The sequence below is a fragment of the Ascidia mentula genome, chromosome 9 (genome assembly GCF_947561715.1).
Source record: "Ascidia mentula chromosome 9, kaAscMent1.1, whole genome shotgun sequence".
NCBI lineage: Eukaryota > Metazoa > Chordata > Ascidiacea > Phlebobranchia > Ascidiidae > Ascidia > Ascidia mentula.
The window spans coordinates 2,446,044-2,472,102 of NC_138574.1; the positions used below are offsets into that span (position 1 = coordinate 2,446,044).

The window sequence follows — 26,059 nt, forward strand, 5'->3', positions numbered from 1 at the left end:
CATTAAGTCTCGACAAATTTGTTTTTTGGCTTGTCATGTAGTAATTACAGGAATGCCAAAACGATCAAACCATTAGATTATATAATTTCAACGGAACAGCTTCATTGATGTACAACTGGCCACATGAGAGGTAGGAGTCTACTACGAATAACAATGCATTGAGTAAGCTGGTCACATGCAAGTAAGTACGTAGTCCAAATAGATCGAAATATACGCGGGGGCCTGATAAACACCTGCACTTGTAAAAATTTCGGAGATGTGATCTTTCTGGCCGAACCCGGGCGCTGTTTTAAAGGCGAACCACAGCCTGCATTAAAAATAGAAAAAACTAAATAATATATTTAATACTGATAGAACATGGATTTAATACTGAAACTTGTCTCTTCTTAAATATAGACCCGTGTGTATTTTTTACATTCGCAAGTACGCCTGACATGAAAGATTTTATTGCACAACTTTGTAAACCATTGAAAGTCGAAGAACAACATCAGATTGAAACACAACAACCAACCAACAGAAAGTGGATCATTTTTGTCGCGTGTTGCGGTGACTGGTTGACAAAAATAATAAAATGGAATTACAAGCACCAAACTACTTCTAAATGTTTTTTTTTTTCAAGTAACAGCAAAAGAAGCGCTTCATGGACAGGAAGCGAATGCGGTTTTTCGAATATTGGTAAGATTTCAAATAAAATGTAAATAGACATATGTTCATAAAACAGAAATATAAAGAAGGTTTTTTTGCGTAAAATACGTGCTAATAAACGACCGACAAAGGAAAATTGTAACTATGAGAGAATCTTGTCCGTCAAATACAAAATTATTTGGAAGATTACACTCGATTTTTCCTCATAAAAACTGAAGCGACATTTAAACCTTTACAAAATCTGGACCCATTTTCTTCATCATTGCATCCTAAAAACAACCAATCGGTTATATTTAAAGAAGATAATATGCAATTGCAACCAGTATATAGTTTATTGTTTCAACATTTTTTGCCACCGTGCGCTGCATAGTAGTTCCTCTCTGTTGTATAGCACCTATAGTTATTGGTACCCAATGCATTGGCGTTGACTGCAGTGGAAAATACTGTGCCTGACGAGACCTTACAGGTCGAAACAGTGTGCAGCCCAACGGTTATGTTTTGAGTCTCAATTTGTCAATCACAACAATACCTACCCCCCTTCTTCTTCCAGTAAAGTGACAAATGTTGGCACTCTCATTTTGGTTTCAGCTTGTTCTGCGGTCCCAACCATTCGTATGAGAGACTTGATACCGACCCAGAGTTTTCGGCCCGACAACATGCGTTGGATGGATGACCTCTCTTCGCTCGTGAATGCATCCAGTGCCTACATAACAATTGTTCTATTATTTTTAAACTTCTGCATACACAGTATTTCGACCAAAATACAGTTTGTTGCTGATGCTGCCAGGCATATTACTTGGTAATGTAAGGCTCTTCTGGCAAATAAGAAAAACTAGTTCGGACGACGTTTCGGTTGTTATTCAACTGACCTTCATCAGGACAAAATGAAGTACAGCGCATAACACGGCGATAAATAGTCAGGAATGAAAAAGCAAAAATGCGCGAAAGAAGCACGAAAAAGCTAAAAGAGCGCGAAAAAACGTGGAGGCGGGCACAGAGAATTGACAATGCGCAACAACAAGGAACGATACCGGGGTCTAACGCACAGCGCCCTGAGGACTATTCATCGCCGTGTTATGCGCTGTACTTCATTTGTCCTGATGAAAGTCAGTTGAATAACCACCGAAACGTCGTCCGAACTAGTTTTTCTTTTATGCCAGAAGAGCCTAACATTACCAAACCAAAATACACTCGTGGTATAAACACAAGCTCTTTAGCACCCAAAGTATTTTTTACACTTTAAACGAAACAGTGACGATAACTTTACTGTTTGAAAATCCAGTTTTGTCCAGTATTAACGAGTTTGAAAATGTAGTGGAAAATGCATTCAACATTTTTTTCGTGTTTTGTGCATTGTTATTTTTTTTTCTTGAATACAACATTCACACATCACGTAAAATTTGCCACAAGCAACATTAGATAAAGAGCGCTATTTCGCTTCATTTAAATGACTGGCAGTCAATATAAATGACTTGTATAATTGGGTGATGGTAAAGGTATGGGAATATGTAGTTTCCCTGGCAAAATCAGGCCCATCTCTACCCACAATTCAAACGTTAGAATATATTTCAATGTGCGTCTGACTCAATAACCCTTATGGTTCTTCCAGACAAACAGTAAAGACCATGTAACTGCTAAGAAAATTGTTTTTCAAATGATTCGATTGTAACCACAATCATTCTCAATGTCAAACGCAGACGAGGGCTTAACTGGTTGTTTTGAAGACTCAAAAAAACATGAGTTATGTTCCTAATCCTTATGGTTTTATCGGTGCCATTTTATGTATGAAGTTTATTGTTTATGTGCATAGTAATATTGCAAGCAAAATAAAAGCGTAAATAAAGCAGTGTAAAATAGATCGATCAGAAAATTCTTGTTGAAACAAATTGGAAACGACCACCCACCTCCAGAGCTGCCATGAGCTCAGATTCATTGGAAATACACTTAATGTGAATATGAGAATCAAATGATTTGTCCATTCCCATTTCATGGATCACATCACGGTTACTGGATGTCGCTAAGACTAGGAGTCGGCGACCCTGGTGGGACACAAATGTCACCCTTGTTAATTGTAAGTAATCCCCTTTTTTACAAATGTGTAAATCAGCAACATCCTACTTATTAGGATATTGACTTTTAGATATATCTTTGATGATGTATATTGAATGGTCACAGACGTCACCCTAGTTGTAAAATGACAGACAGCTTTTTATTTCAGGAAAATGTATTTTTACAGCATCTCACTTGTCAGGATATTACCTATCATTGAAAAGAATCTATTAGAGTTTTAAAGTGTGGAAACTGACTACCGTGCATTCCAACGTGAACTGGGAACAGAATTCACATAAAATATTCATAAATTTTAAGCCAAACTCTAACGCTAATACTTTGCATATCCGAGATTATAAACCTAATATTAATAATAAAAGGGGTTTCAATTATATATGAAAAACCCTGGAACATGGTCAAACCATGGTGTGACTTATCGATAAAACCAGCGTCAGACTGGAATATTAGGAATAGTTCAACTCACCAAGGGTGGTAGATTTTTGCACAAAACCATTAAAGCTTGTGTGACAATGTTGGAAAACCGTGGACCAATCGGGTTGTATTCTGAATGAGAATATGAATATTTTAAAATAATGATAATATTTGCAGTGCCACAATAGGTTTGTTAGTTTGATATTCTTTCCTCACCTATCAACTTTTCAATATCATCAATCACAACACAACTTAATTGGGATTTATATGCGTCGTCAAAAACCTGTGATAAAAATATACAAATTATTCCAATAAAGCAACAGAATTCGTTGTAGTATACGGTATAACTCATGCATTGGTAATGAAAATCAACAGTTAAAATCTAAAACAGTTTAGATTGACAAATCTACAGCACAAAATTAAAGCATTTTTGCACATATGAAATGAAACCATATATGGCCTGAGAATTCTTAAATATCTACAAAAAGTTACCAACCTTTTTTAAATGCTGACACTTAGCTGATTCGGAAAACCCAACCAGGTTTCCAGGCGAGCAAATCTTTAAAAAAGGAAATCCAGAATCGACGGCAATTCTTGCTGCTAATGCTGTTTTACCAGAGCCAACTGCACCAGTCAACAGAACGCTGACCAGTGGGGTTTTGTCACTATTTCGAACCTTAAGAAAATACATTCCGTAAATTTTTGTGAAAATATCTTAGCTGCATTACCGTAAAAATACCCTAATACTTTTAGAAGCCTTAAATTTAGAAGAGTTACAATTAAGAAATGTGGTGTTGCGACAGTTTGATACAAAATGCAGATTTCATATCCACGACAATGGCCATGGCATATAAACTATTATTCCATTTAATTATCGAGTTTAAAACGTTGTTACTTTGCCATTTACTTCAAAATTGTTTCACTTATGTTCATTAAAACGCCTTCATTGTACCTGGTTGACCAAAAGACTTCCACTCTTAAGGGTTTCCTCTACAGGAACACCCCACTTAAGAATGCCATTCCTCATGTATCGTTCAATGTCTTCCTCTTTCGCTCCATAAGCCTGTGAGAGAAATAAAGCAAAAGTAAATTCCGAGCACTGCTTGTATAAACTCAACAGTACAGAGACCAACACTGACAATATTTTTATATCAAATAAATTTTACATTAAGTTTCAACTCACCGGTTTGATGTCATTTTCCAAAGCGGCCATGAAGTCTCTCCTGCAAACCTGAAGTTGGTCGATCGTTTCCAGGTTTACCTCCACCTTACTGCCGGCCTGAAAACCAACAGGGATCAAAAATTTAAAGTGTAAGTTTTTCATCTTCATGCTGAACATTTAAAATGAATCAAAATCTCATACATACTAATGCCCGTTAGTGCAAGCACAGTGCCGCTGTCAACAGCTGCACTGATGAGACCTTACAGGTCGAAACAGTGCGTGTACACACCCTGGCTGCAGCTCTCTTATACATACTATTCACATTTTTTTCATTTCTAACTGGTATTCTGTAAAATAACATTGTCGGAAATGAAATATGACTCTGCCAAATAAAGAAAAAAGCGTTTTAAATTGCAGTTGCTGAGGAACAGGGTACAATTCACCCGAGGCTGACAGCACTGATCAGCAACATCTTCTTGCAATTATTTTTACTAAACATGCATGAAATTTATGCCAGAATTTAATTGTATATTTGTTTGGGGGAACGCTTTAAATTTTAATGAATTAAACAGAAATAGAAAAGTGACAATATGACAAGCATAAGCATGTTTTTTTTTACACGACAGTGTTATTTTTAATGGCAGCCTATGCACATACACGTATATTTCAGAAATATATTACAAAAAAAATCCTTTAAACAATATAACACAGTGTACTGTTGTAAGGGAGATCATTCATCTTTGTTTTACTGTGGCGTACATGCAGATTTAACTTTCAAGTGCAGATTTTGACCATGACAAATTCACTTGCTTACTTTTGTGTGTCTGACGAATGCACAAGACTGTGCCGCCCCAACGAGTCCAGCCAGTTCGGCACCACTGAAGTTTTTCGTGAGGTTGGCAATCTCCTGCAGATTCACGTCATCGGCAAGTTTGCCTGATTCGATCATCTTCTCAGAATGAATTCTTAGAATTTCTAATCTGCCCTTTTCATCTGGCAAACCTGGGTAACACAACACAAATAAGTTAACACAAAAGTCAGTTATATTACAGCAAAGGAGAAAATTCGCTGCATACAATGCATATAAATTGGTTGTAAACTTTACATATGGGATAGGTTTAAAGTAGTATGCAAACTTATTTGTGACTTAGTATGTTGTAAATAAAGTGAGGCATCAAAGAAGCATTATGTGCAGTAACTCAGTAGCAGTGGACATGATGCACTGGATTATTGACCACTTAGTCTTAGTGGCTGGCTACCAAGACAATAATCAATATATTTTACCCTCCCTGGCTAATTGCACATTGGACCTGGAAGGTTTTTAAATATTTATGACCTTGAAGCCAATGTGCAAGTAACACTCTGCAGCTTTTCCACTTCCCCTTGCCTATTACAGTTACAAATGTCTTTGAAGTGTGTTACACTAGGTTGGATTGTTTCTTTCCACAAAGAATATTGATTTTTTTATTCTTTGTTGCAACTTGACACGCCTAATATCTGAATATTACAACTATGTGTTAGGAAAGGTTGTATGGTAGGCCGTGAGTCTTTGGTGTATTTACTACTATGGAACAAATGAATATGGATTTTAATATTCTTTGCAACTGCTTAGTTAGCAGACGGCCCATAATGGCTTCTCATATGCTTAATACGGATCCACTTTTTAAAAGAATCTTTTATAATTTAAGTCAGTTATATTTCTGAAATATACTTCAACAATATTAAGTTGAACACATGCTTACATGTGTAAAAACAATCGGCAAAAATTACCTATTTCTTTTTTAACTTCTAATCTTCCTGGACGAAGCAAGGCATCGTCAATCAGATCAGGACGGTTCGTCATACCTAGTGTAAAAAAACAAACAAATGTACTCAAAAATCAATTATTCTGCATTGAAAGAACAATATACATCAATATCTTTAATGATTATATGGATTTTTGTCAAACCCGTGATTGTAAAAATCCTGACCACATGACCAGTGTTGTAAAGTGTTTGTTATGTGCAATATTATAATATATGATGAGGACTAGTCATGATTACCAATTACTAAAATATTGTGAAGTGGTTCCACTCCATCGATTTTAGACAGAAGCTGATTGACGACAGTATCATGGACACCAGAGGCACCCTGTACACTACCACGCTGTTTGCAGATGGCGTCGATTTCATCAAATATTATGATGTGAAGACCGCTGTTTGATCCCAACTGAAAATAGATTTTGGTCAGAGGTTTATCTTTTTATTTTCAGCAGTACTAACAACATTCAAACATACGCCTTATGCTGTAACTTACCTTTTTCTGTTCTTCTTCTGCAGCTTCGAACAGCTTTCTAATATTGGATTCCGATTCTCCAACATATTTGTTTAAAATTTCTGGTCCATTCACAATCTATAAATAGAGTTACTTGACAATAACATCATCTTCACACAGCCACACTCATTACTTGAAGGAAGTGGTGACCATGTAGAAAAATAATTTGCATACCTGTGGCTCCCTGGCACTCAGCATTTTGCCAATCTGTCTTGCCATTAACGTCTTGCCACATCCAGGTGGGCCATGCAACAAAATACCTTTTACATGTTTTGCGCCCATCTGCTCGATAACATCGGAAGGTAAAACTCGAGATGCAAAAGCACGCCTGTACAAACAAAACTCTATATAAATATCACTAAATTTCAAGTTTGATTTTGGCCAAGAAGTTGTTGTAATACTCAAGTACAGTACATGTCAGACTTCTTTCAAAAGGTGTTTGTTTGCTTGGTGACATTGTTACATCAAAATAATGGTTTTTTGTTTAACTTTGCAAATGTTGTTTATGGTAAGCGTATCAAACAAACTAAAACTGCTTGAATACAGTACCGAAAAATTTCAGTGAATTCATCATCTAGACCACCAATGCCAAGTTTTTGGAAGTCAAAATCAGGATTAATGATGTTACCCCTTCCTTTTCTGCTCCGTGCTTTTCCTTTGGTGAATAAAAACACAATTAAGCAAAAGGTTATTACTTTCAAACCTGACTATATTACCTGTTAAGCTAATAGGAGATTCTGGAGAGGACTCAAATATTATTTTGGTGTTGGGGGTCGTTATGCCAACTTGTTTTGACCCGTAGTCCATTCTCGAAGAGTTTAATTTTAAATCTTTTACAATGAAAAGCAAATGAATGCCTTCATAAATATAAAGGAACTGAAAAAAAAACGAAGTTTTTAATATTAAGACATATACTACAACAAAAAGAACTCTTACCTGTTGTGAAACCATGACTGAATGGTTAAATTTGGAAAATTCATTCAAAAAGTATTTGGACATCTGGTCAGTGTTGAACGGCTTGGTGTTATTTGAATTTTGTGCACGGAAAAAGTCAACAGATATTATGATTTCGTCGACTTCACTAAATGAGCCACATGGAGAGACTGCAAAAAAAGTGAAAAAGCTTATTCGGCGTATATTTAACAAATATTACTTTAAGAGGTATTTTCTTGTGATAGCCACTAAAAAGTAAAAACTTCTTCAAATTACTTCAAAACATATTAGTGTCGCTGCTACCTTTTATTTTTTGTCCGATTCCAAGATAGGCCCATTTTCTCTGAAAAGGAACAATAATGTCAATTTTTTTACTTGCAAGGACATAATGTCAAAATGTACAAAATCAATATGCAGATCAATACAATAAAACCATAAGCTCAGGGGATCGAAGGTCTGTTCAGTACTAGTGAATCAAGTAACATTTACATCATTTATCGTATACTACCTGAACTTTGAAACAAACTTTCTTACCTGAATGGCAGAAAAGCCTAAAGTTTCAGGCAATATTCCATCGTTTTTATAAGTGGTGAATACAAACTTTTGGTTGCGACCATTTTCCACAAGCAAATGTCTACAATAATAGGGCAAAGTAAAATTAAGGTTGTAATATACTAAGCAGCATTACAGATTTGTTACACATACCTGTTTGGCTCTTTTGTACTGACAATCACACAGTTTGTCATTGACAAATCATTGCTCGGACACTTTGCAACAGTGTACATGATGTAGGCAGAAAAAACTACACTTTGTAAATGATAATCAGCAAATAAGAACACGGTAGTTATATGACTTCGAAAACGCTCTCAAACCTTTAGGTTGTACTTCGTCTCAACTCAGCAAATGCTCACTGCCTGGTGCCAGCCCAGATTGGAAAGTTTGCAAACTGCGCGGAGGATTTTTTTCTGTAGGCGGTACCTTCTAACACAACAGGTGCGCTAGGTGCGCTAGGTGCGCTAGATGCGCTAGGTGCGCTAGGTGCGCTAGGTCCGCTAGGTCCGCGTCCGCTAGGTCCGCTAGGTCCGCTAGGTCCGCTAGGTCCGCTAGGTCCGTACCTTCTACTGCAGGTGCGCTATATTTGACCTAATACTACAGGTCCAATGGGTCCGATGGGTCCGATGTATTCAACCTTCTAATACAGGGGTGTCCAAAACTTGGCCCGCGGGACAAATGTGGCCCCGCCACGGCATTTTACATTCGTTGCAAAATTTATCTGTGCTTGTATAAGATGACGCTCATTTCGCCCTTTTCTGGAAAAAAACACCTAGCGCACCTGTAGTATTAGAAGGGTGCCGAGGATTTTTTTCTGTAGGTGGTGATTGCGCGGATTGTGCGCGGACTAGCGATTTTTTTGCGCGGATTGTAGTAGATTTTTTGTTGTTTGGTAGACTGTGCCTTTAGTAACAAGTCTATTTTCCCTTTGGCAATGATTATTAGAAGAATGTATTTTTGAGAACCGATTCATAATCCTTTAATGTTAGAAGCGTTTACTTAAATGAAATTGCACTTTTCTCAGATGATCATATGCGCTTTTTAAGCGGCTGTCAGCTACAATGACTTGGCGTAGTTGGCACGGGTGGCGAAAGCTGTTTTGAGGGTTGCGGGTTGGAATCCCGTGGTCGTAGCCTTTTCTCTCGGAACTTATTAATGTATTTTTAGTGTTCTTCTTTCTGGCACGGAGCTACAACGTATAACCTAACAAAACCATTTGCCACAAACAACCGTGAAGCAAAAACAAGTGTTTCAAAACGCCATAACTTTATTTACACTTCATTTGTAACTTAGTTGCCATCACGAAAATTTATACAAGAAAGGGAAACTTTGGTTCCTAATTTTTTTTGTCGTGTAACCACTTTAGAAGCAGCGCCATGCCTATGTTTACTCCGACGACCTTTCGATACTGGGATGAAGTGCCATCCCATGTTTCTTGCTGCCTTCAACATAAAGTGTGGCCATCTCGTATAACGCCTCGTCACACTGGATTGCATGGGGCAGAGACCAACTTACTCGGTAGAAAGACTCGGCAACTGTTTCAGTGCCTGTTTTTGCATAAATTATATCAAAAACCAAGCAAAATTCCTGACCAATTTTCGTGTATAGCTCGGGGTCGATGTATATAGCGTGGATAAACTTTCTTTCGTTAAATAAGGCAGCAATAAACGATCTTCCATCATCGAAAGAAACTTTGAAGACCTCAGCTAGTGTGAATGTTCTAGGAACAAAGAAAGAAAACTCAAGCAACCGAGCTGTAGAAACATTCATTTTAGAAAATGGCTCTTTGCTTGGGTCGCAATCTTCCGTCTTAATGTGATCAAACATTAGGCAAAGTGAGTTTGAAACATATTCCCCCAAACTACATCAAGTAAGGTTGACTTTAACTTCCAATATATGCTGGCAGAAAACTCGGCCAAACAATTCAAAAAAAAGATCAAATGGATTTCCAAATTGGACGAATATGTAATGCGTTTTTTTTACGCCATTATAAAATACAGCTGGCAAATATTAGATTCGCCCCGCTCGGCCTTGTCCTTTTTTCGTTGTTCCTGATTTTCGAGAGAAGGAGAGAAAAAATCAACGCACAGGTCAGTGAAGCATATCCAAAAGCCTTCAAACAGAACAATGGTGCAGAGCAGTTTTTGCGGTCTTTTCTTGGGGAAAAGTCATCCAGTGTTGCAAGACTAGGAGCGATTTGTGGGCGGATTGCTAGTAGAATCACGAAAATTGCGCGGATTTTTGACCGATTTTAAAAATACGACATATTTTCCAATCTGGGTGCCAGCCCACCACACTGACATAGTACTTAGTAGTCCGACTTGTTGCGTTGGCCGTCGTCACGCATGACCTTAGGCCTTAAATCTTTTCCGCGACTTTTGTTTACGTGCGGTTTTGTTGTCTGCGTGGTAGAAAATATGTAGAAAACACCAAAACGTTGTTGAAAATTTCTTTTGGCTTTGTTTCTTTTTAGTAAAGACAGTTAATAACAATGCCAGGAACTCACTGCGCTGTGCCTAAATGCAGCTGGACTAAGAAGAAAGCAAAGAAGGGAGACGTGAGAGCACTCTTCACAGGAAACTGCTGAAGAAAGAGATCACCGACAGGCCTTAATTAATTTTTTGTTGAGCGTTAGGAATGCTCAAGCTGGAGATTGTATCAAAGCTCTGCTTCACAAAGAAACGCAAGTTCCTACAGTTGAGAATTAGTTGTTTTTTTTCCCCTTTTGAACAGTGCTTTTGTGGAAGGGCGGCCATATGCGAAAACCATTTGATGTGGACGACATTGATAAGGCTGGAGGTTGTGCGAGACTCAAACCAGGTGCTAGGCCCTGTAAAAATATACCCAAGGTCACGAGCTTGTATCCAAACTTGAAACGAAAAGCTCCAAAACAAAGAAATATTAAGTCAAATATACGCCATAAAAATATAAATGATTTAAAATCGTCTGCAGACAAATTGCCAGGGATAATGAAAGGTATTGCAAAGTTTTAATCCAGTGTTTGAAGTAAGGTACTAAGTGCTTTGATATACTAGAAAAATGGATTTATTACTTCCATAAGGACACTTTTGTCATGGAGTTTGTTGATGAAATCTACATTGTTCCAAAAATCAAGTAAGTTTGTTTTCCAATGTCAGTGCTTGCTGTACTTACAAGCATACATTGCAGAGTTGTATTTGATGAAACTGCAGTAATAAGGAGTGTTGCTTTATGGGGATGGAGGATTGAAATTCATAATATTTCCCAGGTCAATTCTCAAACAGACACACTTTATCGTGTCCTGGGTATGTATATAGTACATTTTAATGTACATAAAAGTGTTTTTTTTGCTGTTTTATGTTTTAGATCATTTAGAATGTTTACATTGTTGCTCTGGTGTGCAGTCAGATGATGCGCAATTACATTGTCATCCCATTTCGCAGTGGATAAACTCACAAGTTTGCATAGAAAATATCTGTTAGTGTGACATAAGTTTTTCACATATCAATGTATGACAAAAGATTGTTTAAAATAGACTCTACTGATGATAAACCCTGCACTGCTTGTCAAATATTTGTTTCTGCAAAATTAGGACATCACTGCCCAGGAACAATCCAGGCAAATCTAAAGGAGTCATGCTTTGATCAGAGATACATGGTCAGTGCCAATTACTATAACTTAGTTAAGACTGTGTGTTATTTTTAGATGGAAATGGAAGACAACGATGGCCTTTTGGAGTCACTTGTTGACAACAAAGAATGGACTAATTTTACTGTGCAAGTAAAACAAAATTCTCACCTGTTGCACAAATGTGGTTAAACTATCAATACTATTAGCCATTCTTTTTAGTCAATATTTGTTGATGATAAGATTCAAGGCTAAGTTGGTTAGTGCAAGACTTTCTTAATTATCTATTGGATTGGAAGGTAATATACAAAATATTAGCGTTTGTTAAAAGTACAAGAATGGTCATAAATATTACAGAATGATGTTAAAACAAATCATAAAGGTGAGGATAAGAGGCTCATGGCAGAACAAACGTTGGAGGGATTGGTTTTTACCACAAGAAATTTAGTTGATTTAACGAAGCGTCTGCTGCACCTGGGCTCTACTAGAGTGTGTCTCAACACTTTTAGTCAGGACGTCTTAGAAGCGTTTTTTGGAAACTTGGTAAGTAACATTTATCTTTATAATTTATTTTACAATTTCTTACATGCTTTTAATAGAGAAGTCATGGGAGAAGATCCACTAACCCCGATGTCATGCAATCGGCAAGTGGCATAGCCCACATTGCTACTAGAAAAATAATTAAAAAAATTAAAGGCGGAAACACCACACATGGAAAAAATATCCTTGGATTTCTGTGTGTGATGAACCACTGCCAAAAAATGTGCAAATTAAACCATATTTATTGTGTATACACAGCTTTTTTTGACAGAGGTTAGATATTAGCTTGGTGCCCGTCTGTTCACTTTAAGGTGTTTCTGATGAGATAAAGTTTACATCTAACATTAATAGTAAGAAGATGTGGTACTCTTCTGCCAGGTTAGATGGTAATCCATTCCCAAACAGGGCTTTCTACAAAAGTAAGTATTGCACAGCAAGATGGTATAGATAAAACAATTCTTTTGTTTATTTTGCTGCCAGTCTGAAATACAATAAAATGAAAAAAAAGTTTTTGTGTTTGTAGTTTGTTGCAAAAGAACAGTTCAGCCTCTAAAATATATTTCAGTAACAATAAAAAAACAGTAATATGAATAAGCTACTTAAGTGAACGTTTTAATTCTGCCCTGAAACTATTTGAGTGTGCATTGCATTTTTTAAAAAAAGACTGAAATACACGCATTGCAAAAGTATATGACAAAACACGAACAAATAAACTGACAGAATATACTAGTATTGATTTTACAATATCATCATCTTCTGGATTACACTGGGCAGCAAGTTCTTGCACAAAATTATTGAAGTGCACATTATCCAAAAAGTTGGAGAGAACACAGCTAAAATTGACTTTAGTTGGGGTTTTAAATGATTCTCTTGAACACTTCAAATAAAGATTTTGTAGCGAGTACATATATGACTCAGAGGGATATTTTAAACAAGCCCCCTTATGCTCTAATAATCCAATTAAATGACCTTGAGGACTGTCGATGCACAAAATATTTACAATGTAACAATATGAAGAAAATTTAGTGAAGCATTTTTTTATTGTATACCCTGCAAAGTATTCAATAGTGTCATTTTCTAGAACACCTATACTGGCGATACAGTCTTGTTGATTAATTGGGGCATTATTTTTTAAGTTTATAATGGACCTTATAAAGTTCAAAAGAAGCTTAGGTGCACATTTGGTGTCTGAAAAGGTAAATAACGTTTTTGCAGTGCAACACAAGTTCGAGTACTGTCTAAGTAAGTAATCATCATTTTGTTTTTCACAATATTTTCGTATGAGGTTTAAAATCACATCCTTTCCTTTTTCATTAAATGGAAACTCTGTTAATTTGGCTACCATATCACTCATCATCTTTTCATCAACAGTTGTTTTGAATTATGTGTCCGTTTTCGGCAGAACTGGAATTTCATTAGATTCAATGAACAATAATTCCTGAAAAAATTCTTCTGGTAAGTCATCCCACTCAATCGTCTCAGTAGTGGTGTCCATCCCAACGTTCAGTTTAAATTTATTTTGTAAATTTAAATTATGTCTTATATGTCTTTAAAAAAAACAAGAACGTATGTATCACAACAATGTTTTAGCCACGCAGAGCAGACAACAAAACCCCAAGTAAACAAATGTCGCACAACAGATTTAAGGCCTAAGCGGTCATGCGTGACGACGGCCTACGTAACAATGAGTCGGACTACTTCTTCTTAGTATACTATGGTGCCACTGCCAAGCAGAAGTATTTAAATTAAATCCTGTAGCTCTTTAGCGCCCAGCAGCAGCAACAGAGACCTCTGCTCTGATAAGTCAAATGCTCTTTGGTGCACCTTGTAGTCGCAAAGTTTTGTGAAGTATAAAATTATCATTGAAAAAAGACAGCGTCTTATATTTCTACCTTGACAACTTACTGGTTCCGATTTATTATATCCAAAAATGTTATCTATTTTTTTGAAAATTTCTTCTTGATATTCCAATGTCCTTTTTCTTATTTTCGACTGGAGAATTTGTTTTAGGGTAATCCCCGTTGGGGAGATTATACTCGTTACAACAATATTGCATACGTGTCAGCGGTTGCGCCAGGTTCGCAAAGAACTTAATTTATACGATTTAAGATAGTCATAGACATTGCGCCAACCGGATCATTTTACACACAATACCCTTTTTGATGATGTTACTTTGTATGTTGCAACGTCCAACCATACACTAGGGTCCATAGTGATGTAGTCTGGTGTAACACACTTACGCACTCACTGCACAACAAACACGTTTCATGTATTTATTTCACTAGAAACCTACTTTTTTGTTTATGGAAGGCACTTTTGCAAATAGTAATGAGTCCAACACAAATACAATAGGGCGAAATTGTGTTTGAAACTTTATGAAAAGTTTTCCAGAAAAATCAATTGATGCTTCTCAATTTTTGCATCATAATTTTTTGGCATATTAGCACATCTTCATAACATTAGAATCAACAAGGTGGGCATAATACTACAAAAACAAAGCATTGGAAGAACTCAGGATTTGCATTCGAAACTACTTCATAATTCAGGTGCAACATCATCAGACTGGTGTAATCCCTTGTAAAGTTACAAAAGTATAACCGTAAGTTGTGTATACAAGTGGTGTGAGAACTTCATAATGAAACATACTTCATAAATATAACTTACAAAAAAACACCATTAACAGAAAAGTAAGTCAAATTTGAAACGACGAGGAACAAATGCAACTCATATTGTAATCACATACCGTATGACACACAGGTTCAATTGTTTAGTCTTCAAAACATTACCAGCACAAAAAGGTACAAGACATCATTATTGCAGCTTCAATAAAATTGACTAGAATGATAGTGTACTTAGTTCAACTGAGTAAATGCGATCTTGCCTAGAATTTCACAAAACATCGATCTATTTTGTATGGCAAGGTTGTTGACTGGGGTGTGTTATAATTCGTCCTGCAAAAAATATACTGTATTATTGCATCAGAAATGGTGCATTATTTTATTATGTGTCTTGTTAAAAATACACCAGCATTTTTGCAAAATGGTGCACATTTTGGGTATCCCACAGCTTCAAATTAAAAATAAACAAGTTTTGACAATCAAGTACCTTTTTCTTTTTTGTTTTATTTGATTTGGTTTGTTTTGCCTCGTATTGCTTCATGTTATTTTCCACAGTTCTCTGAATCTCATCTGGATTCTTTCACAAACAATAAATAAGTCATTAGCAAGAATTGGCAGATTAACATTATTTTTAACAAAAGTTGTACTAATTGTAGCCTTTTTTATACAAAGCCAGTTAATTAACAGTAAATTATATCATAATCATGTTACTTCTGGATGCAGTCTTAAAAATACATACTTGACTGTGAATGTGTTCCTTTTGACTACGATTTGAACCAATATTGGGAGGATAAAAGTACAGGGTTGGATAAGCTCTCACTCCATTCTTACTGCACACTGATGGCATGTTCTGACAGTCCACTTTCCCAAATTTTACTTTGTCTGTGAATTTCTATAAAATAATTGCAGCTATTATGTTGCTGTTGCAGCTAGGCATAAAATGAAAATATATTTTTAAAAATATATGAACAAAAATATAAAAAAAAATTACACCATTTCACAAACATTAGGTACCATAATATCTTTGGCAATATAAACCACAAACAAATAATTGTTTATTCAATCAATGAGCTTGACTGTGCTGATGCAACACAAACTGAACATTTACTTACAAATGAAAGCATCATAAATTTTGGTGCAAAGGCATGACAATGTCCGCACCAGGGCGTAAAGAAATCTAAGAGCCATGCACTTTTATCTTTTGGTTGCCCGTTGTTGTCAAAATCACTGTACGACATCGTCACCACCCCACTAGGAATGTTTCTACAACGAAGGGCAAATGTAAAATTGAAATGTAAAAAAAAAATAATTTGTTGAAATGTAAAATTGTGCTTTTTCGTTGAGATCCAAAACATAGAGAACTAACTACAAAAATAAGATAAAACAAAAATAAGGACAGCTATTAATACGTATTTGCTAAAAGGTCCAGTGCAAAAATCCGTTGAAACATTATGAAGAGAATGCAACAGAACAAAAATATCCCAAAATTTACAAAAACATTTTAACAATGACATTTAAGCTTTTGTTAGTAAGTCAATAGGTAACTAATGATTACTCTAGTGCCCAAGCTGCAAGACTGTGAGCCTGTCTGTTCCAGCCCTCATAGCTGTCATAGAATGGATTTGAATATTCATCTTTCTTGGAAGGAAAGAGTCTGATTTCGGGATAGGAGTTAACCATTTGCTTCTTACAGAACTTGGAATTTCCGGCTTTCGCACAATCTATAGCTCCAACTTTAACCACTCCAGACAACATCTACAACACATGTCGCAAAAATTTGAGATAGCGGAATCTCCAGTCAGTTTTGTGGCCGACAAAGACTTAGTTTTAGATTTTCTTGACTATTATCACGACAAGCAAGAACAACTTCAACCGAATAGTATGGATTTATTATTTAAAGTTCAAACAACTTTTCCAGCACATTTTTACTCTTGAGATTGTTTAAATTTGCTTGGTATTTTTACCTTGGCCATTTTTCTCCATTCGGGTAGCAAAGCACGGCAAGGGCCGCACCAATTTGCATAGAAATCAACAATCCAAGTGACACCTGGCTCTCTTTTCTGGATTAAACTTTCGAAAGTTTTTGGAGTTAAGTACTCGTAAGGTGGGTTGATTAAATCCTGGAGCACAAAAAAAAACACTGGTTGATGTGTTAGCAAATCAAACTAACATCTAAACCATCACTGATGCGGCTGGGCATTTTTATTATTCAACATTTCGGTTGCTTTGTACTTTGTAGCAGCCTTAGCCAGTACGTACCAAAGTAAATGTGCAAAAATACAGAGTGGTCAAATATGAAGGCAGTTATCAGTTTATGTGCCTTGATATTTCAATTTCAAAATATCTTTTTTCAGCCTCAATAGCAGAAAATGAATTTGTAAAAAGTTAAAACTGAAATATTTTTAAAAAGTCCACTGACCTGTACAAACTGGTTGATACCGTGGGAATTATGGTGGCCAGTGTATTCTGTGATGATCGAGTTATTGAACAGCATCGTGGTTGGGTAAGAACGGATACCAAACTAAAATTAAAGTGTTTTGTATTAATCTGCAGAAAGGGCCACTGTGTCGATCTAATAGGTCTCATCAGTTTAGCAATATTGTCACTTTTCACGATCTTATCAGCTGTACATTGACTCTATTGCTTGTACATAAAATGAAAATACAAAAAAAAAACACTTAAAAGCCACCGATAAAAGCTAATTTCTTTTTAATGCTTTCACGGACAGTTAGTTTTGTTTAAATATGCCTGGATGGGAAACAATAGTTGGATTGTTGGATAAACGTTAGCACAAGGAAGGCACAGTGTGATTTGGCAAGTTTCACGAAACACTATGTATACCAAAAAGACATACAATAATTTACAAATGCAATGACCCCTAGTGTTCTCAAAACCATATCAGCAAACTTCAATCCTTGAAAGTTTTTTTTGTGTGGCGAAAAGTTGATCTGTACTGGGATGTTAACCAGTGCTGAAAGTAAGTTTGAATGTTGTTCAGCTAAGAATTCAAGGGCTAGTGTGTCCGAAACAGTTATGAGAAACTTGAATTTGGCAATTTCATTTACTTACATGAGAAATCTCACCCAGCGTACGACAACACAATCGTATAATTTTTTTCAGCAAATTTAATCTTTCCGGTAAGATTTCTTTTTCAACCCTGATTTTGGCATAAAGTCATAACGCCAAAATGCGGCACATCATTTGTCGTTATTAGTAAAATTGCTTGATTAAGAACAATGAAAAGTCATAAAAGTAGCAGCTGTGGAATTGGCCAGAATATTGTGCTGAGTCAGCTAGTGATAATTTCACCACATTGCACATTCCCAAAATTAACATATTGTCAAACAAGTTCCGGTGACAATATAGTAGGGGTTGCCATACGCCAGGATTTCCCATGTACGTAATTTGAGTGTTTAAAATCAGTAGAAATGGTAAATTGACAACAAATGGCTGGCATTTTTAATAGCGCATTTTCTTGCTTCTTGTGTGTCAGTAATGGCTGATTTTTGTCTTATTCATGCAAATATTAGCATGCGAAATTCAGCCATGGCGATGCACGCAGTCATCTATACTCATGTCATTGCTAGTCGATTATGCTTTGATTTTGTCCAAAATCTGTCTCATAATAAAAACGCATGTGCTACGGAAATTAGTCAACGTCATTAAGGTAAATATATCAGGCAATTTCCTCATCAGCGATATCGTATCCATATACAATATTACTCTCATTAAGATACGGTACGGCATCAACTAAATCCAAAGGGTTAGAAATATTGTTTGTTTCCACATTTTCTTCGAGGCCCCGTGTAGTTTTGTAGGGACAGAAATAGTCTGTGTATTATTTTGTCACGAACATTTGGGAAAAATAAATCCATTCCTACTGTAAGCGGCCTCAAGCAATTGATCATAAATGGTTCAATCTTTATCAACTGTGTAACCATTTATATTGTGAATCAACATGCATTCTTCAATTGCTCATATGTCGCATAAAGTCCAGCATGGAAACAATCGCGCTCTGTGCCTCATATAAATTGTTCTAATGGGTTGAAAACAATTGTAATGCATACCCACCCCTTCACAGACAGATTGGAAGTTGGTACAATCAATTGTTCCAAAGTTGATGCTGTTTATGCTTTGGGAAGCTTTTCTAAGCTCAGGAAGCAAAGCCTTGCAGGGCGGGCACCACTGGTAACAGACAGTTGTGAACATATTGAATAAAAAGTGGTTTAACATGACATAGTGTTGTAATATTGCCTACCGGGGCAAAGAAATCGACAAACCAAGGCTTGTCGTTGTCGGCCATCATTCCATCCTTAAAATGTGTTGGGTTTAAGGTGTGCAGACGAGATTGTGAACTTTCCTGTGCAAACATACTCAACTCTGCCACACTTTGCTTCCCTGTAAACCAAGAAATTATTACTGATGCTGCCAGGCATGTTTTATTGCTGCAATACGACTCTTCCGGCAATAATCTTTCTGTAAACCAATATCGGTATTTTTTGTAATTACTAATATGACAACTTTTACCTAGAACAAATTAGTTTTGTTTACAAACAGTGGGTCGATAATAAACAGCGGACTCCATTCAGTTTCGATCTATTAGGTTTTATTCACGCAGTTAGTGACTGATGACGTCTTGCCGGAAAACATGGCTGTCTTCATTCAGCAACTATTTGTAGCCTACCATTAGTTTAAACTTAAAATTATGTTAACATTAAACTACAATGGCGACAGTTTTTGGAAGTAACCAAAGAGTCTGCTGTTTGTTCTTTTGAAACAAAGCAGCAACCACGTTAACAACAGGATTAAGTGTAGAGTTACCATGATAGACTTCAAAATCTTCGATTCCGTTGCCTTTAAAAACTAATGTGGAATCATCAGATATATGGAAGGTATCCTGGCACCACTCATTACTGTAGCAGTCTATTTTGACCACAGATATTCTCTAAAATTAAAAAAAAATTATTAATTTAATGTACTATGTTAATTGGGTTGGTTAGTAAAGCACATCAAGAGCTTTGTCTGTGATTTTATTATCAACCTATTTTGATAAATCTACTCACAAAAAATGAAACTGTGTTCTAGCAATCATAGATTCATAATTAGATGCTACTGTTTAGTGGTTTTCCCAGTTCCATATTATCCGGCCCGGCCGGATCTGGATAGTTATCAATCAAATCCGGCCAGATAATTTGAATCCGGCAGTTTGTTAACACTGATTCGAGTATTTTATCGGTATGGCAAAAATGTTTGATAGCCAAACGGAATGCTATGTTACGGTTAGCTTATCATGAGTGGAATAAATAAACATGGGCATTTATTAATATGGTTATAACACGTCACGAAAAACCTTACTAACAAACAACAGAAAAATCAGAAGTCGGCATGTATCAAAGACTGGGTCCCAAAAACGAGTAATTCGCAAAATGTTTGTCCATTTTAGGGACAAAAATCCTTTGCCAAATATCAGGTAAAATTAAGTGTATTATCCGGCCAGGTCAGGGTATTGAAAATTAGTCAATACCTGGCCTGGGCCGGGTACCCAGATCTGGCGCAAGACATCACTATTACGGTTGCCCTTTTTGAATCTTACTAACAAGAAAAGGGGGAAAGATTAAGTTGAAACTTTGTAATGATATGTGACAATGTTTTTTTTGCAAAAATACCACGTTCATTAATCTGTTTTATTCAACAAATGAGATCTTACATGTTCCTGAAGAAGTTTGGGAAGTTTTTTCAAGCTTGTGTCTTTTTGTTCAACACTGGATTGTTTGGAAAATTCCAGAAACACCAAAGCTGGCTTGGACAACACATGTTTCTGAAATAAACATAAAAGTAATAAAACTTTCCAAACAATGTGAATGTTAACGAAGCATGTCTTCACCAATTTTAAGTTATGATGAGAAGTAAAATTCACTCCTTAATTACTGTAATCACATCATTAGCAACATGTGATGCAAAAATTGACAACAACACTGACATGAAATACTGCCTTGTAATACAAGAAAAAAATGCATCTTACCTCAAGCTTTTTATGTGTGACATTGTTTAGTCCCAGAACAAGTTGATCCATAAACTCTGCATAGATTTCTTTTCCATCGAGGGATGTGAAATAGTGTATGTCTTCCTCCGAATCAGGATTGGGGAACTTGCCAACTGCAAAGTGGTAGACCCCATACTTCTTGGTCACTTTTGTTTGTTTGCACAAATCCGGTGATGAGACGCAATCAACAGAGCCAACATTGGCAAGTCCGCTCTATTGGGAAAACAAACCCATTTTAAGTTGGAAAATGGTCAGTGCCCTGCAACCTTCCTCTACTGATTAACTATTATGGGTCAGTGGAACACCTCAAGGCAATATGCGAGAGACGTGACTTTTTATAAAAGATATTACTTCATAATAAAAGCAGTCATATAAATGCAGTCTACATTTTGAAAAACCATAGCAAGTTGTTCACCTGTATTAAAGTCAAAAGTTACCAAAATGAGGTCATTACACTGCAGCAGACCTAGCGTTTTCTCGTGGCATATCAGGTTAAGGAGCACTTATATTGGACCACGATGTATGGCTGACTACATAGGGTTGGATTCACGACTTTAGATAATGGTTTGCTAATAAAGGTAAGCATTGTATAAAATTAATTAATCAAAATCGTTCTTCTGACACTTAAGTTATTTATTCGAAACCGACGTTTTGTCTGCCATCCGGCGGGACTTACTCAGGGTTATGTCAACATATTGCATCAAGCGCATAAACACTAAAAATGCAAGAAAATAGCAGTCTAAAATATATATATATATCAAAATTATACAAAATATCAAAATCAATGGAAAAATCTCATGGCACTTTGTTGATTTTTCGATATAATTCAACTATGCAACAGTGGACATAAACAATATTATAAATTGAATTAGTTATTTAACTGTAATTAAACACAGTCCTACCATTAGACCAGCAATTTTGCGTCGGGTTATCCTGGAAGGACAATCGCCCTCTGGTGTCTCGATTTCGTCATAATCCTCATCAGGGGATGTATCATGGTCACCACCACAGAATGATACAACCCACGGCAATTTGGGTTTCTCTGCAACTTCTGACTTAACGTTGCTTTCCCACAAATCAACGACCTGAATAAAATGTACTCTTGTTTTTCACTGCTATTTTTTAAAAGTTGTAAATAAGTTTTTTTCCACTGACTCGACGAAACAATTCTTGTAACTTTTTAGCAAAATATTTTAACATATATGAAGACAACAATGCCACAATATGCAACAAATGCAGCTTTTCTTGCAATCCATGAAAGCATTACAGTGTTACATATAGTGTTTAACGTAACAGATAAACATTAAAAAAGGTACACTGCGTGTCTGGTTTCCTGGTTGGTGAAGGATCGCTAATTAAGGAAGTGTCAGTTACAGGTTTTGACAACATTGAATTTCTGCCTACCTCCACGCTAACGTGATCCATCACAAACCTAGTGAGGTCCTTCTTGCTTCTGTCCCCTTGATACTTGATTGGCTGAAGAAAAACATATTTTGTTGACTCTCAGGTTAAATTTGAAGAAAAATGGTATGTTGCTATTTGAGTGGTTTAGAACCAGAATGCAAGTGAGTGAGATACTGGTGCTGTTATGGCATTATCACCCAAATAATTGAAGGAATAATTAATATGTTGTTGATTTACGTGATTGTTACAAAAAGTTAAATGAATTTTTTGCATTGCTTTCATAACCTTTTACCTCTGTTTTGGGTTTGTACAAAACTAAATTTGGAAAGGAAGTTGCACGTTTCTTTAAACACAGAAAACGATTCCTGCCTAAAAAAATTAAAACAAAACATGCAAAAACACTTGAAGCATGCAGATGCACATGCTGAAAAACATATTCATGCAAAATAATAACAAAACAAAAAACATGCACGAGAAAAATTAAGTCTGTATTGAAAACTACAAATAATTATTACTTCTTAAACAGTTCTGTCACTCTTTTTCTATTACAGTGCATTGTTAATATATACAAGCACCTGAACATTCCACAGCAGCTATGTTGACAAAGCCATTCATTTCGTTGGCAAAAGCACGCCACTGCAAAAGAAGCATGCAAAATAGTAACAAAAAACAACATCATGCATTTTCATCTGAAAATAACTTGAATATTTAAATTCTGCCATTCATGTAGAATGTATATTCTTGCAATGTACTAATGGCCCAAGTTATCATAAAACAGTCATATTTTTTGTAATGATCATTTTGTTTCATGCATAATAAAGGGTTGAATCATCTATACCAGCTTAGGCTTTGTGGCTCCCAGTATGTTTAGTTTGCTATAAAAGGGTCCTTTGTATGCAAAAGGTTGCAGACCTAACCTAAACAATAAGTCTTCCTCAATGGTAAAATACCCTCATGGCTTTCTGCACAAATGGATCCCTACCAATGTTATTAAAAAACATGCATCCATGGCGGTCAGTTCAAAATACATGGCTGACAATGTTAAATTGCATCCTGTCTAGACTAAACTCAAATGCACTCCCCAAGACAAAAACCAATCACTGAATTAAAATCCATGCTCCATATAAGGCAAACATGCAATTTTTCCATGCAACCAATGCAATTTGTTTCACACACTGTGCATGCAGCCTACCCTCATATTTTTTGTGAAGAGGACAAGTGATGGGTAACTGCGGATACCATTGTTCATGCACACCCAATGGTTGTCATGGCAATTGACTGCCCCAATGTTTACAACTCCGCTAAACTCCTCAGCAAACTTTCTCCACTGTATAGGAATGGGTAAGTGTGTCACACAATATACATATTAAATGGAAAGATAAACAACATTTTTTCCAATTTTATAAATTAAATCTTAATGCAATATGTGCTAATAAAAATCTACAGTTTATTTTTTTGTTTAATTTTGAAAGAGGTCTCAAAATTAATTTTTTAATAGCCCAATAAAAGGGATATATACTCGATACAACTGTTGTAATTACCGTGGGTGCAAGCTGATGACAGTGCGAGCATCTTGGAGAGTAAAAGTTCACAAACCAAACTTCACCCGATTGAATGGAAGCATCTAAAATATACACAGATTTATTGTGATTATACTTTAAATGTAACATTATGTTTTGGGTGCTTAATGGACGGAAAGGTACCACTAAGTGGAAATTTCTGTGCCCGCTAGTAAAAAAGCTAGTCCAGAGCCACAGTCACCAGCTGCACTGACATGACATTATAGGTCAAAAGAGTGTGCACTACTGTCTCCAGATCTTTAATGGATATGTTTTGACGTTTGTGCTTGAAACAATAAACTGCATTAATGCAAATCATATTTTACCAAAGTCTCCACCATCCAGCGTCACAACTTCAGGGTCATCGTCATAGATTCCTAAAAACATAGAAGTTCTTGTTAGATTTACAATCAAGCTGGATACATGAAACACTTCATGTTTTCTTGTTACATGTCTAAACGAAATATACAGTTGGGAGAAAAGTCATACAGACAACAATCTTTTTGAATTGAAACAAGACTGGTGATACCGTCAAATAGTGAAATTATTATTTCTCCTAATTTTTCATTATAAAATATCACATGGATGCCAATTTTCTGCCACGCTTTGCAAGTAATTTTAAACACCTACAATTGGTCATTTAAGTAAAATATTAACAAACCCAATCCCGTAATGGAAAATTTCTGACAGATTCAGGACCAGTTGGATAACCTTGAAAGTTGCAATACTCACCAAATTCATCTCTGTAATAATTGTAGCTTTCGTATCTTCCTCCACGCTTGTCATCTTTGAGACCTTCCTCCCCATACTTATCGTACTTCTTTCTCATCTCCTCATCCTTCAGGACTTCATAAATTTCATTAATTCTCACAAATTTGTTGTGCGCTTCTGGATCATTCTGCAAAACAAAACTGCAGTCATGTACCTGGTGGGTGTTTTTATTTTTATTTTTTAAGTTTATGTTGCTAAAAAGTGTTCCTTGGACAAATTTACAAAAACCAAACAAAAAGTATTTATTTTATTGCCGGAACAAAAAATCATTTTGCCCTTTCAGTTCAATGCGAAACTTTTTTCTTTTTTAAAAAAGAAACATAATTGCTTTATGCTTACAATGTTTTTGTCTGGATGCATGGTCAACGCCAACTTCTTAAATCCTTTTCTGATTTCTTTGTTCGTTGCATCTTTTTTTACTCCCAGAATTTCGTAAAAATCTTTTTCGGCGAGTGATTCCAAACATAAACAAGAAACTACAAATATGGCGATAAATGTCCGTCGACGAGTCTTCATTTTCCAATTGCAGTTCTCGGCGGATGGGTCACAAAATCACAAATTTAATTTCCTATTTTGTTCGATTTTTTGGTGAATGAAATCACCCAAAAAGTTTGAACTTTTTGTTGCACTTACGTGTAGCTGTGCAAAATGTACACGTTGAACTTAAGCGTTTTTCTCATCAACGGGGATTTTTACTCATTATCGCCTCTTGCGGCAAAATCAATCCACCGTGACGTTATTTTATAGACAATTTGCACAACACTAATCTTATTGATCATACAAAAACCAACTAAGAAACCGATTATTATTTTTCTGATATGTGCATCTTCATCTTAACTGTACGAAAGTCCTTTTTTATCCTAGTAACGCATAAGGTTCAATAAATAATGCCGCTGCTATCAAAGCATTTTCAATTCCATTAAAATTTTAGTGACAAATGATGGTACTGCTTGGTATAAGACATGTGATATTCACATGAAATGTCAAGCGGATACACTTGTTCAACTTATTTTGTGTTGCGTTTACACTGACTGCAGCCCACTGGTTTGGATCATTCGAATCGGCACCAGACACTGCGCAGTAAGCGCGACATTCAAAATAGCGCACAACAATCACAATTAAGCATTTGTGTAGTTTCGTCAAACAAAACCTACATGGAATGTTTACGTTAAAAGTTTTTAGTGTGTTTTATTGAATACTGTTGCCTTCCAAGTAAGTCGCCTGAAAGCACATCACTTCCTTATTGTTTGCTGTTGTGTAGCTATTTGTAGTGCCATACAGTAGTTTTTGCTGTAAATGAAGTTAAAATTACACGTTTAGTGCGAAAAATGACTTGACTTGCTACACGCTGTATGTAAATATGAATATAAAGTACTCAATATCTTCAGTACAAAAAAAAAATGAATTTAAGAATTTGATTTTTAAGTAAAAG

The 26,059-nt window shown here is 36.0% G+C and overlaps 2 protein-coding genes across 2 annotated transcripts; both read right to left on the reverse strand.

Annotated features, from left to right (window-relative positions):
- Positions 1-430: 430 nt before the first annotated feature.
- LOC145914725 (vesicle-fusing ATPase-like) lies at positions 431-8,448 on the reverse strand. Its single transcript, XM_083002550.1, has 19 exons — positions 8,240-8,448; positions 8,069-8,168; positions 7,838-7,877; positions 7,538-7,704; positions 7,318-7,477; positions 7,151-7,256; positions 6,776-6,929; positions 6,584-6,679; positions 6,331-6,496; positions 6,059-6,133; positions 5,103-5,290; positions 4,310-4,405; positions 4,079-4,189; positions 3,623-3,802; positions 3,343-3,409; positions 3,179-3,258; positions 2,550-2,684; positions 1,179-1,348; positions 431-914 (listed from the first exon to the last, which is right to left on the reverse strand). The coding sequence occupies exons 1-19, from the start codon at positions 8,317-8,319 to the stop codon at positions 905-907; spliced, it is 2,181 nt and encodes a 726-aa protein (XP_082858676.1). The 5' UTR covers positions 8,320-8,448; the 3' UTR covers positions 431-904.
- Positions 8,449-14,491: 6,043 nt separating this feature from the next.
- On the reverse strand, positions 14,492-25,270 carry LOC145913136 (endoplasmic reticulum disulfide reductase DNAJC10-like). Its single transcript, XM_083000683.1, has 19 exons — positions 24,967-25,270; positions 24,589-24,754; positions 24,183-24,233; positions 23,839-23,921; positions 23,490-23,624; positions 22,298-22,369; positions 21,796-21,978; positions 20,873-21,106; positions 20,558-20,668; positions 19,672-19,795; positions 19,109-19,248; positions 18,922-19,035; positions 17,270-17,371; positions 16,815-16,970; positions 16,406-16,605; positions 15,963-16,113; positions 15,590-15,742; positions 15,338-15,427; positions 14,492-15,183 (listed from the first exon to the last, which is right to left on the reverse strand). The coding sequence occupies exons 1-19, from the start codon at positions 25,141-25,143 to the stop codon at positions 15,172-15,174; spliced, it is 2,454 nt and encodes an 817-aa protein (XP_082856809.1). The 5' UTR covers positions 25,144-25,270; the 3' UTR covers positions 14,492-15,171.
- Positions 25,271-26,059: the final 789 nt, after the last annotated feature.